We start from the raw sequence: 14,641 nt of genomic DNA, 5'->3' as shown, positions 1-14,641 counted from the left end.
GAGAAGCAAGTCTGAAGAGAAAAAAAAAACAGTCTCATGTCTTTTTTTCAAGGCTTAAAAATCAAGGCTGATTGGGCAACCCCTTCAGGTCCCCTCCCACTGTGAGAGTTTTTCTGTCCTCTTAATAAATCCTGCTTTCTAAAAAAAAAAAAAAATCAAGACTGATCAAAACTTCTTTTCTCACTGCCAACAGATACAGAATACTTCAAGGAATCTCCCAAATGAACTAATCATAATCCAAACCCCAAAGACCTGGTTGGAATAAAGAAACCAAAGCAACCAGACAAATGTAATGAATCAAAAGACCATACAAAATAAATGATAATATGTTTAAAACACTGTAAATTCAGCAGTCTTATGAGAAGAACTTGCTCAATCTGATGATACTTAATCAAGCACTCCTCCCTTCTTAATTTTTTTACACATAAATTCTTTAAAGCCGTTTTTCTGAATATTTTTCAATGCTGATATAAGCAAAGTTAGTTAAAATCTGCACTCATTCATTTCAAGTAATGATTTTCAAGCATAATTTTGAAGATAGAGAGAGCCTCATATATGATAAGTAATATCAACTTATAATACTAATTGATTTATTAATTATTCAGGCTCATTAACAAATACTTATTAACTATACTCCTAGTATCCCATGAGAAAACAGATTCATTTCATATTATGGGAAGGAAGAAAATACACAAATCTCAATCGCCACATTCTTCTAGAGGTATAAATGAGCAGAAAGCAAGCTAAGATTAGTGACAATCAAAATACAATTTAGACATTTGACCCAGGGTCAACAGAGATTCAAACAAGTCTTTAATGCAGTACTATATTATGAAAATTGAAAAATAATGAGCCTAGAATATTATTAGATCCTTAATCATCAAAGCATCAACCACTATTATGCATTATCATGTGTTGTGTACAAGTCCTTGGGGATGTAAACTATTTCATATCCAATGCAAGTCATTGTAATGCAAGTAATAGAGCCAACACATTTTAAAAACACTATCTTAAAATTTTTATTTGATTATTTGTTAAGCAGTCACTTCAATGAACTCCCCTTCCCTAATTATCACCTGGCACAGTGCCTGCTAGGTATTCAATAATTATTTGATAAATAAATAATCAATCTATTATCAAGGTCTTATATTTTTATCACTTTCAAATCTTATACAAATAGATGTATGTACCATAAGTTTGTGCTCCAGCATTTTAATCCACACTGTCTTACCATAATTCAATAAAGGCACAAATTGAGGCAAGATTTTTTTCTAAAAGTCATACTCATAAAAAGACAAAGTAACCTTTTATGTATTGCATAGAAATACTTGCTTTTTACCATTTGACTGCTGTCCAATATAAGATATTCCCCAGAAAAACTTAGATTCAAAAATACGAAACAAAGTGTTCAATTAAACTTGGAACAAGGTGAATAAGCAAAGGGAAAATAGATGTGAAATGTATTCAAATAAGCAAAAACTAGACCACCTAAGGCTCTGTAGGCCATGGGATAGATTTTATATTTTATTGAGCTGAAAACCCTCTAGAGAGTTAAGAGGAATAATAAGGGCTGGCTTGCATTTTTAAAGGAAATTAGATGGGTATTTTATCCCCATCTTATAGCTGACAACACTGAGGTTCACAAATGCCAAGAACCTTGCTTACGGTCACAAAGTTAATAAACGGCAGGACTGAGATTCGAGACTCTGTTCCTCCTACCTCAAGTACATGTTCCTAATAAATGACAGGACTGAGATTCAAGACCATGTTCCTCCAGTACCTAACACTTTCAAAAACTTTCTGCCTTGCCACGGAGGCTCGCACATATAATTCCAGCTCTTTGGGAGATGAAGGTAAGAAGAATGCCTCAGCCCAGGGGTTAGAGACCAGCCTGGGCAACTTGGCAAGATCTATCTCTACGATAAATCAAAAAATTAGCCAGGTGTGCTAGCACTCAGCTGTGGTTCCAGCTACTCAGAAGGTTGAGGCAGGATAGTCAGCAGGACGAGGCTGCTGTGGTCAGTGAGCATGCCACTGCACTCCAGCCTAGGCTGAGATTCTGACTCAAAAAAAAAAAAAAAATTCCCCCACCCTGCCTCAAGACTTCTCTGTAAGCTACCTCCGTAGTCTCTTCATACCATACCACTTTGCCTGCTTCTTTCATTCTTCCCCCTGCTCCAAATATGAGCATTCCCAGGATGTCTTCTTCTTCTAAACTATCTCCCTTGTTAACCTAATCTACTACCATAGCTTTAACTTTCATCTTTATGTTTATGACATCTAAACCTCCAACTCTAGTTCCAGCTTCTCTTCAGAAGAGCAGTCCACATTCTCAATGTTTCATGGTCAAGCTCCACTTCTATATTACACTAGTAACTAAAACCCATTATGCCCCAAAGCAATCCAGTATGTTTCACTGAAAACATTCTTACCCCAGCACTACCCTCCCTACATATCTCAATGAAAGACTAAAAATCTTCGGACTTTATTTGATTTTGCCCTCTATCTTACATTTGGGTCATTAAATCTAAGAGTTCTATATGCCACTGCCAGATTCCACTTTATAAAACAACTCCATGCATACCATCCCCAGTTGACAACCTTTAGTTTTTGTTTTATCTGTACTTATGAAATTTATCCCAATGAATTTGTATTATAGAAGTACACATGCCTAATATCCCCTCCTAAGCTATAAACTCTCAATGAATACTTAGTAAATCAATAAAGAACAAATATTTCAATACTAATAGTCTAGGTTCAGATATTACTAAACCAAATCATCGAATCTCACAGTTTCTCATTCATTAATGTACATATTTCATCAATACTCATCTGCTGATAGTCAGAAAAAGTTATTAAGATCAAAAGCTGGCCGGGTGCGTGGCTCAAGCCTGTAATCCCAGCAGTTTGGGAGGCTGAGGCGAGAGAACTGCCTGACCTCAGGGGTTCAAGACCAGCCTGGGCATCTTGGTGAGACCTCGTCTCTACGATAAATCAAAAAATAAGCTGGGAATGGTAGCGTGCTCCTGTAGTTCCAGCTACTTTGGAAGGCTGAGGCAGAAGAACCCCAGCAGGTAAAAGGTGCGGTGGTCGTGAGCGTGCCAGTGCACTCCAGCCTGGGTGACAGAGTGAGACTCCAACTCAAAAAAAAAGAAAAGAAAAAGAGTCAAAGGTTGGACTTCACAGCTACTTGGATAGATTTAGAGTTTACCATACTCAGTGATCTATCACAGAAACAAAGAACTGAATACCACATATTCACGCGTATAAGTGGGTCCTGAACATTAATCAAAATCCTACAATAGGTGGATCAGCAGTGGCGAGACACTGCCAGGGAAGGTGGTGGAGGGGTACATAACATCACTAAAGGTACTTGATCCTAAACCAGGGGAAGTGAGGACCAGTGGGAAGTCCAAACTTCACCTGTGCATAGACCGCTTATGTACCTAGTCCTGACTTGTACCCCACATTGTTAAAATAAAATAAAGAGGGAACCTAACCCTGAATTGTACCCCACATCTTTAAAATAAAAAAATTAAAAGTTAAAAAAATAAAATAAAGAGGGAAAAAAAAGGAGTCAAAAATTCATGACAAATATAATTTTCTAAATAGTCAATAAAAGGCCTGATTATACAAAATAACCTGTATCATAATGAAATCAGCTAAAGACCTAAGTATGAAAGCAATCTGACGGAAAAAATCTGTTATCAGAGAAATGACTAGTATAGATTCGGTTCCCTCATTACTCCAGGTGAGTCCCCCCTACCAACATGTATTATTTTATTGGAGATAAATTTTCCCAGATTGACAACCATTCCTTTTGATTTGAAGAGAATTTTCTAGTGACCATACGAAAGGAAATAATGCTGGCATTGAAAACTACTTAGTAAGGATGCAAAGGCTCTTTAAACTTTTTTCAATCACATATCTGTTTTAATGAGAATCTACTGGCTCAGAAACATGAATAGTGATGGGAAATAATCATTTAGAACTTATACTCCAGTATTTATTAATTTTTATTCCTGACCTATGACAACTAAAAAGGCAAATAATGGTAAACTAGATTTGGCCAGCTATACTCAAAGATAGTTGCTACAGAAAAGAGTTGAGAAAGCATTTATTGCAGAAGTGATATGCTATAAGCTGTACTTTGTACTCAACAGAGAGCAAAGAAAAACAAGAGTCACATATAAAAACAAGTTCAGCAAACTCAAAAATGTCACATTAATGAATAGGAAAAGTCTTCATTTAATGTTCATTTAAAAGAAAAAAAAATATTTTGTTGTATCTCAAAAGGGTAATGACAAATCATGGGAAAGTCAACATTTAGCTATTGAATATAAAGACTCTCCACTTATGCCCCCCATAAAAATAAGTCTCAAGCAAAATTCATCAGGGATTATGCACAGATTTACAATTCCAAAGGAGACAATAGTCTCCAAAGGTCAGATATAGCAGACAAATATTCTTAATAGTTCACATTCTTTAACTACTTCAGGTTTTCTTGTTTCATTTTTCTAAGCAAAAAGCAAAAGCAAATGCCTATTACCAAAAACTCTGTAAAGTCTCACTGCTGGTCTGTTTTCTCTAGAAAACATGCTAAATCACAGTCTTAAGAAGCTAATTCCTTATCACTGAACTGACTTCTTCACATTCAGTGGTTTTCAACTTGCTAGCGGCTATCTGGAAGCTGTCAATAAAATTTTTTATTCCAACACTTGCTTAAGTGTTTATTTAGAGCCTCGAAGTGACAAACTTGCTAGAATATAACAACAGATTTGTTAGATTATATAGTTCAAAGTAAGAAAATATTGAGTAAACATATTCATCCTCTGAAGAAGCATTTAAACATCTAAAGGTCAATGAAAAACAGGGCTTTAATCATTCCTTCCTAAAAGTGCAACAGGTTTCACTTTAGACTCAGTTAAATGCAGGTACCCTAATCTGGAGGTCCTAAAGGAAATCACCCAGGAGAAGAAAGATCTGAGAGCCAGTTGAGTTAGTGAGCAAGTTTTCCTTCTTAGGGAAGACGCCTAAGAACCTAAACAGCATAGAATCCTTACTCTCAGGTGGGCAACTGTGCATTCTAAATTTGCCACAAAAACCAAGGACACTATACTTTCCTTAGTTTTGGTGGTAGTATAATGTTTACACAGTTTAACAACTGCTTAGTGTGTATGTGCGTGGCAAGGGCTACCACTTATTTTGAATATGTGGCAATAGCTAACATTCAAGATATAAAAATAACTTCCTAAAATACATTTCTGTTGCATGCATAAATTGGTAGACTATATTATGAAATACATTCTTTTAAAAAAAACAAGAAGTAAAGGGCACCACCTTTGGGTGCCCTCCCACTGTGGAAGCTTCTCTGTCCTCTCAATAAATCCTGTTTTCAAAAAAAAAGAAGTAAATTGATGAGTAAGAATTAATGTTCTTTACAAATTGTAAAAATAGAGATTCATATTAAAAGAAACAGTACATCTACATTTTGAAATAGTTTAAAGAGTAGAAAGTGAAAGCTAAGAACAACTGTAGATACCAAGTTAAAAAGAAGCATGAGAGCAGATGTATACAAGAGAAAATATATGAATAAATTAGTACAACACACATGATAACATTTCAAATGAAAAGCAGGCATACAAGACCCATTTTACCGGCTACAGAAAACATTCTTGATTAAAATCTCCCCCCAAATCAGGGCTCAGAAAACTACACCTCAAAAGGAAGGTCTCAGAAGCAAAAGTTTTTTCCTGACCTTCAACCCTCCTGTCTCCCAGTCCCATTCTCCCCTGAAGCTAGCCTTAGAAACTAGAATCCTTTTCCCGAAGGCAGATCATAAAAACAAAAACCCATTTCCCCAAAGCCAACCATATAACCTACAAATATTATTCTAACTTTCCCTCCACTTTTCTGAATAAAATCTGGCCATAAATAAATTTTCTAGGCCAGGCATGGTGGCTCAAGGCTGTAATCCCAGCACTTTGGGAGGCTGAGGCAAGAAGATTGCCTGAGCCCAGGGTTCAAGACCAGTCTCTACAATAAATCAAAAAATTAGCCAGGCATGGTAATGCACACCCATAGTTCCGACTACTTGGAATGCTGAGGTAGAAGGATCGCCTGAAACCAGCAGGTCGTCGCTGGGGTGGTCGTGAACATGCCACTGCACTCCAGCCTGGGCTACGGAGGAGACTCCAACTCAAAAATAAAAATAAAGAAAAGAAATTATCTAACCTGCCTTGTTTGGCTGTAGGTCATAATACCCCTATTCCAGAGGGCGCCCGTCCTGCTCAACACCCAGTAGGAAGGAATGCACACTCAGAGAAGCCAAGAAGAATCTAGATAGGCCTTGCTGGGTTTCCCCATTTGTCTATTGGTAGAACATACCCTGATTGTCCAGTCATATTTCTACATGACTGTCTATGCTTTATTGAATCTAAGCATAAAAATGGACAATTTTCCCTATATCGTTGGGTTTTCATTCTGAAGGCTCCATATATAAAATTTTTTATGACTTTTCTCCTATCAATGTGTCTCATGTCAGTGATTTTTCAGTGAAACTTTGGAGGATCAAAATGAAAGCTCTCCCTTGGTCTCTACACCAGCTCCTTTCAGAACTTCATTTCTATCTAAAATGGCAACTGGATTAATTGGACTTGAAATCCTAGAAGCAAAAACAAGTTCTCAGACTGCCCCAGTATCCTCCATCTCCACTCATTCTTCCTGCGAAATGCGGTGAGAACTGCCCTTTCGTTTTCCCTGGCAGACCTGCCACATATCTTCTCATTCCTGCAAGACTCATGAGTTCATATACTCATATTTTCACTCATGAAGACATTTATTAAGCACTTACTGAAGTACTGTGCTAGTCTGGATACAAATCACAGTTTTAACAGAAGCTAGCTAGAGACACAGATCACAATTAATGCATTATTATCCTATTTAACAACTCATAACAACCCTAAAAAACGAATACAATTATCCTCTGCAAAGTAAGGAGACTACGGCTCAAAGCGATTTAAGTAATTTTCCTAACATCACACGGATAATAAATTGCAGGCTGGGATTCCACAAGAGTTATCTTTCCACCACCTGGTGAATCTACTGTATCAACTTCTCAACAACTTTCCTATCCAGTCTACTCAGTGCTATAAAATTCATCATCTTAAAGCACCATCTTGTACTTGTAACCCATGATAGAATGAATATATACATATAAAAAAGAACACTGAATCCTGTCTTTTTCTCTTACTAGCCCTAAATCTTATAAATTACTTAATGTCTCTAACACAAACAAAATCAAATAGCTGGTACTGGATAAAGCTGAGATTCAAATCCTGATATCCCTGATCCCTTTTTTGTTTGGTTGGTTTTTAGTTGTTGTTGTTGTTGCTGCTGTTGTTTGAGTCAAAGTCTCACTCTGTTGCCCAGGCTGGAGGGCAGTGACATGCTTGTGGCTACCGCACCCTGAACCTGCTAAACTCAGGTGATCCTTCTGCCTCAGCCTTCCAAGTAGCCGGAGCAACAGCTGTGCACCACCAAGCCTGGCAAATTTTTTGATTTATTATAGAGATGAGATCTCAACAAGTTTTCCACGTTGGTCTAGAACCTCTGGGCATAGGCAGTCCTCTCGTCTCTGCCTCCAAAGTCTTGGAATTACAGGTATGACTGATCCCTTTCTAAAGTCCAATTTCTTCCCCACATACCACCTTGCATCTTAGCACATGGGGGTACTCATTTAATCTACAACCCAACACTTACAAAAAGTATAGTGTTACTATATGCTTTAAGTAGTCTCACCCAAACCTACACATATAACTGAAATGAAACTGTCATGAAATAATGCTTATCCTTAATACCTGCAATGCACTCCAACATTTTCTATTTTCTTCTAGTTCACCTAACATAAAATGCTTGTCAGTTCCCACTAATGTTACTTCACAACCACTGATAAATGGCAACCCAAAGTTTGAAATAGACAGCTATAAAGGACACAAAGCCACAGTGATGGAAAATTTATGCTCAAGAAGTATTTAATATAGTTAGAGAAATAATAGTAAAACACAACACTTTTCCCTGACCCCCATCCCACTCTAGCTTGCTAATAACAAATATTAGGCATTCAACAAACATTTGCTAAATGAATGAATGAATGAAAAGTGCTATGAATTTTCAGAGGGAAAATTACATTTCATAAAGTCTCTTCCCAACTAGATCATAATCCTTTGACGGCAAGAACTATATTTGGTAGTTGAATACATCAAGAGCTTGATAATTTTTGTAGACGTTATATTTTCTTTAAAAAATCTGTGTCACAGACTGGCCACAATTCATGTGGGAAAGCAGGCAAACATGAATCTTTGCCAAAGAAAATCGAGGAAAAAATGTCTAGCCCCAAAATAAGTTTTTATTGGCTTCTACTCTAGATCCGTATTATTTAAACTGCAGCCCCAATATCAGCATGATTTGGTAGTTTGTTAGGAATGAAGACTCTCAGGCCCCACCCAGACTTACTGAATCAGAACTCCCATTTTAACATGGTCCCCAGGGGATTCTTAATACACATCAAAATTTGAAAAGCATCAGTCTATGTGATTAAAAATGAAATGGGTTCATGCAACTTCAGAGAAAATCACCATCTTCTCCTGTGTTATCTCTGTAATAAATAATCAGACTTTTCAAGAAGTATTAAAGATATAGCCATGACACACTTTCAGGCACATTGGGGTATAAATCCAAATTACTTCAATGAGAAATAAGAATTGATCATCCACTGATTCTTGAATGAAACTTTTAGGATACATTAAAAAAATATTACATCTACCTTCTTAGGACTCAGACCCTACAAAAGTAAGAAAATGAGACAACAAACTTCAGTGGCCAAAATAATAAACCTTTAATATCAAGGATGAAGTTATATCTTTCCAACTGGAGGTGGATCTTTCCCCTGTGTATTCAATTATCTTTTTTTTTACAATCTTTTTTTTTTTTTGAGTTGGCGTCTCACTCTGTCACCCAGACTGGAGTGCAGTGGCCGCTCCCAGCCACCGCAGCCTCGACCTGCTGGGCTCCAGTGATCCTTCCGCCTCAGCCTTCCAAGTAGCCGAAATTACAGGCATGCGCTACCACGCCCGGCTGATTTTGTGATTTACTGTAGAGATGAGGTCTCACTGCCCAGGCGGGTCTCGAACCCGCGGGCTCAGGCAATCCACTCACCTCAGTCTCCTAAAGGTGCGGGATTATAGGCTGAGCCACCAAGCCCGGCTTGTACTCAATTATCTGATGGATCTAGGAAGAGTTGTTCATTTTCATTTGTTTTTCACTTTTGTGGTTGTAAATGACACTTTGTATGCTCTTAACCGCAAAACTGGAAACAAGAAGTGTATGTCCAATTTTTTGGTGTTTCACTGCTAACAAATTTTAATCCTAAACCTACTTTCCCCACATCTGGAAAATTTTAAAAGTTTTTAAAGAAAGAATGAGGGTATTAAAAAAAATAAGAGGTGAGTAGATTGCCTGAGCCCGCAGGTTCGAGACCCACCTGGGCAACTTGGTGAGACCTCATCTCTACAATAAATTTAAAAAAAAAAAAAATTAGCTGGGCGTGGTAGCCCGTGCCAGTAGTTCCAGCTACTTGGAAGAATGAGGCGGAAGGATCGCCGGAGCCCAGCAGGTCGAGGTTGCAGTGGCCGGGAGCTGCACTCCAGTCTGGGCGACAGAGTGAGACTCCAACTCAAAAAAAAAAAAAAGAAAGAAAAGAAAAGAAAAAAGAAAAAATAAGTTGGTGAGAATATTTAAGAACAAGCATCTCTAACACACCTCAGTGTTACATACACATATTTCCAAATATTCTCTATTAATTGCCCTACATGTAAAGGTATGTAATAGAAGAATCTAGGTGACACAAAGTCAGATCTCCTAATCACCTTCACTGACACAAAGATTGCAGTCACCTTTAAATCACCACATGCAATCTCAAACCAGGAGTATATTTAGTGAACTTGCAAAAACACCTGCAAAGCCCTCAAATCACAATCCTGTCATTCCAAACAGAGACAAGATTTGAGGTCACAAAGACTTAGGATCAAATATGCCCTCTTTCATTTAAGAAAAGGAGCGGGGAGAGGGGCAAAATAAAACACGGGGAATTACATGAGGAAAGACTGCAGGCCATTCTCATACGCTCACTGACCTACAAAACACCTCTCCATCACAAGGCAAGAGAGAGGAAAAAACGCAGGTCTTTTCATTCACGTCTGTAAGCGTCCTAAACTTCATCCCGAAAAGTTGGGAGTCCTTCCTCTTCCTAGCAACAGGCATTCGGATGACAGCTCAACCTCTGATTCCCCTCCCCATACTCCCGTGCAGTAGCTAGGATATCTGCCCCTAGGGACCTCTCCCCATCCCCCAAACTCCTCCCCCAAAACACGAGACCCCTCCAAAAGAGAAACACACACGACGAGGAGTCCCCCAGAGCCCCTCGGAAGCGACACCTGCACCCCCGGCCCACCCTCCACACTAAACTCGCCCGAGGGGCTGACGGGTCTCACCAAGTACAGGGGGGCATAGATCTTCAGAGACTCCTCCAGGGCGCCCCCGGTGATCTGCAGGAAGGAGACCCGGCAGGAAGGGTGCCAAGTGTGGCCGATCTCATAGCAGTTATGAGGGATGGACTTGCTGAGGGCCGCCATGACGAAGAGCAGCGCGGAGGGCCCAGGCGGGGGAGAGCCTGCGCTCGGGAAGTAGTGGCTCGAGAGCCCCGCCGCCACCTCCTCGCCGGGCCACAGCCGGAGGTGCGGAATGGAGGGGAAAGGTCACGCGAGCGGGGTTACTCTGGGCCAAAGTCCTCGGATGTTGAGCGCTCGGCGTATGGCAGCTCGAGGGGGCGGGGCGCGCACCAGGGAGGCGGGGAGAGGCGGAGCGTGCGCGCTCTGCCCAGCGGGCCTCCGCGGGGGCGCGCTCCTGCCGCCGCATCGCGCGCCGCCCCTCGGAGCCCGGCGCCGAGGGAAGCTTCGCCCGGGAGCGCGCGCCTCACGTGAGAGAGCGCAGCTCGGGGACGCGCCTTCCTCCCCGCTGCTGGCCGCGCGCCGCGCTGGAGCGAGGGCGGTCTGGCAGGTGCGCAGTAGAAAGCGGCGTGGATCGTACCGTATGGACTCCAGTCTCCACGGCCTAGCCAAGGAGAGCTAAAGGTAGTGGAAGAAAGGGGACAAGTGTCTGTTGGGAGCTGGTAGAGGAAGAGAGTTGCCGGGGTTGTGGGGGGGGGTATGCCTGGGACAACGTCTTTTCAGAACTGCTCGCTCCTCTTCTCGAGAGTGCCAGGTAATGGACACCTGAGGCTACGTGCTTGTTGCCACTGAGCTGCTTCCACATGCTGGGCCTTGTAAGCTCTCTGGCACCTGGGGAGGACTGAAAAATCTCCGTGAGCCATGTGCGTACACCTACCGTGTGGGGAAAGGACAGTGGGTCACCCTGTCCAACACTGAGCCACTGAGAATCTTCTCTGCAGCGTCCTTGACAAGCGCTCATCAACCCAGTAACACATAGGAGCAGAGGCGAACTCCTACGTGGCCGGGGGCTTGGTCAATTATTAGCATAACAAGGAACCTGTGTGGCCTGTGAGTCATATAACCCCTCTAAATGTCGGTTTCCTCACCTATTATAACCCACCAATTCCTTTGGAAGTCTAAATTCTGTGGTTTCTTAAAGCAGGAACTTGCTATCTTTAGAGGAATTCCACTCTAATCTTCTAGTCTTCATTCATTCATGCTATGAATATTTACTGAGAGCCATTACTATTCTCCAGGCACCTTTCTAAACCCTAGAGAGACAAATGTTAACAAGAGACAAGGTTTCTGTTTTCATGAAATTAACATTCTAGAAGGAGAAGACAAAAAATCAGCAAGAAAAATTAAACAATATGAGATAGGTATAGTTGTTTAAAGGAAATAAAAGAGGAATACTCAGATGAAAAGTCCAGAACAATGGTAAAAAGATTTTTAAAATCTCTCCCTCCCCCTCTCTCCCTCTCTCCCTCTCTCCCTCTCTCTTTCTTGCTCTCATAAACAAAGGCAATCTTAGGCTACAACGATGGCTCCCTAACCATAAGGGATCCCAGCCTGTTTCTGACAGGTTGCTCTGCCAACTGTTACCTGTGATTTCTCCCCTGACTTATAAAATGTGTAACCCAGCATGACATGGATATGCTAGCCAGGAAGACCAGGCAAAGACAAAAAGAAAGACATACCTCCTTTCTTAGAAAACTTCAGGCTGAGCATGGTGTCTCTCTCCTGTAATCCCAGTACTTTGGGAGGCTGAGGCAGAAGGATTGCTTGAGCACTGGAATTTGAGGCTGTGGTGAACTATGAACATGCCACTGCACTCCAGCCTAGGCAATAGAATAAGACCCCGACTCAACAAGAAAAACAAGAAGAGAAACTTCCAAGAAGATCCATACAAACCACTTTCCCTTATATTCCTTGGACAAAGTTTAGACACATACCACACTTAGTTGGAAAAGAGGTTGGTAAATAGCATCTTTTTAAATTAATTGAACAAGTGCCCAGTTAACATTTGGGGTTTGATTACTGAAGAAAATGGGAAGAACAGATATTAGGGGCAACTGGCAGTGTCTGCCATGGATCTATGTCTCTAGCTACCCAAACTTCCAGGTACATCATTCTTCCCATGGATAAACATATTTTGCCTTCCCAAGGGAGATAACCTAAGATCCCATGCAGTTACCACATCCTATTTCAAGAACAAATATTCTTATTCCTCAGGACTGGATGCAATTCTCATGTTAAAGTCATCTTCCCCTCAATATACCCAACATACAATGTTGGAACAAGAACAAGACAATCACAATTTTTTAAAAATCTCCAATTCAAAAAGTCAGAAGATCAAAAACATATAGCATAAACTTGTCCATAGAAATTACAGAAATATCAATGCAAGTTACTTTATTTTAATAATTTATTTCTGAAAATCTGAGGTTCATTCACAGGAAAATGCTAAATGGGAGCCTATTTTTAAATGGGAAAAAAATTAAATGCTTTGCATATCAACCCCAAAATTCTGACCAGATATTTAAAATAAAGTATAATGTTAATTATAAGAAACAAACTATCATATGAGGTTGTATTATAAAAATGGCATTTTATTCACAAAACCATTAATATGATTGTCAATTATTAGTTGTTTCTGAATGTAATAGCACATGCAGTTAGCATGCCTCATAATAAATAGCATTTACCATGTGGCCCAGCAATTACACATCAATAATAAAGGAAATATTTAGACTACAATTAAAACCAGGCAGTGTCTCTTTTTTTTTTTTTTTTTTTTTAATTGAAGTCTCACTCTGTCGCCTAGGCTGGAGTGCAGTGGCACTCTCTTGGCCACCTCAGCCTCATCCTGCAGAGCTCAGGCGATCCTTCCACCCCAGCCTTCCAAGTAGCTGGAACTACAGGCATGTGCTACCATGCCAGGCTAATTTTTTGATTTATTGTAGAGATGAGGTCTCACCAAGTTGTCCAGGCTGGTCTTGAACCCCTGGACTCAGGCAACCCTCTCGCCTCAACCTCCCAAAGTGCTGGGATACCAGCTTGAGCCACTGCTCCCGGTCAATGTCTCTTAATTAGTTGTTAAATGAAGACTTGAAACTTAAAGACAGCTGGGCTCGGTGGCTCAGTCTGTAATCCCAGCACTTTGGGAGACCTAGGCTAGTGGATTGTCTGAACCTGCAGGTTCGAGACCCACCCAGGCAACTTGGCAAGACCTTGACTCTACAGTAAAATCAAAAATTAGCTGGGTGTGGTAGTGCTCGCATGTAGTTCCAGTTACTTGGAAGGCTGAGGCAGAAGGATCCCAGCAGGTCGAGGCTGCTGTGGCCAGGGGCGTGCCACTGCATTCCAGCCTGGGCAACAGAGTGAGACTCCAACTGGAAGGAAGGAAGGAAGGGAAGGAGGGAGGGAAAGAAAGGAAGGAAGGAAGGAAAGAAGAAAGGAAGAAACTTAAAGACATTTGAGATAGAAGAACAGAATTATCATTGTCAATTGTGCCAAGGGGACAATGCTGATTGGGTGGCAAAGGGGCAATTTCAGGCAAATGCTCACATTCAAATGAAAGGATACTCTATCTTTTCTAGTACTGTTGTAGAGACTCTGGAAGAGGAAGGCATTGATAAATCCTGAGGGGAGATGATCTATGCTTTAGGATGTAAAATATTTTGCAAAATGGAACAGTTTTCAGTAAACTAGTAGTTTACATTTGTACACTTCTTTATATGGTATTATAAGATGTAGCCAGCTGGTTTTTTTCAAAGAAAGGCTTCTCATCACGCCACTATTAAAGGTAACGTTAAACATTGCATCTGCATGGCCCATTTATTTTTTTACCCTGGATATGACAGTGATTTCACTGGAAATTCTCTTGGACCTTATTGTTTCTTATTTTTCATAAAATAAAAAAGATATCTTACCTAGACCCTTTCAGCTAGACAAGAGGACTTCTAAGTATAGTAAGGATATTTTCCACCAGCTTTCTGACTCTTAGCCCAAGATAGGAAGGAGTAGGGTTCATTAACAAGAGTTTCTGCAAAGAAAATGCACAGTGAATGAAGAAAACTAATCTGGCAATTTGT

The 14,641-nt window shown here is 40.4% G+C and overlaps 1 protein-coding gene across 2 annotated transcripts in view; it reads right to left on the bottom strand.

The window, feature by feature from the left end:
• TMEM135 (transmembrane protein 135) overlaps positions 1-10,894 on the bottom strand; it is a 287,168-nt gene extending 276,274 nt beyond the window's left edge. For both annotated transcript variants that reach the window (XM_008067224.2, XM_008067225.2), the window contains exon 1: positions 10,551-10,894. In XM_008067224.2, coding sequence (XP_008065415.1) covers positions 10,551-10,691 — 141 coding nt within the window. In that variant the 5' untranslated portion in view covers positions 10,692-10,894. The remainder of the gene's footprint in view (positions 1-10,550) is intronic.
• Positions 10,895-14,641: the final 3,747 nt, after the last annotated feature.

The sequence above is a fragment of the Carlito syrichta genome, unplaced genomic scaffold (genome assembly GCF_000164805.1).
Source record: "Carlito syrichta isolate Samal-C Ts95f unplaced genomic scaffold, Tarsius_syrichta-2.0.1 Scaffold309418, whole genome shotgun sequence".
NCBI lineage: Eukaryota > Metazoa > Chordata > Mammalia > Primates > Tarsiidae > Carlito > Carlito syrichta.
The sequence above is the reverse complement of the archived record's forward strand: the minus strand, read 5'-3'. Positions and strand labels throughout refer to the sequence as shown.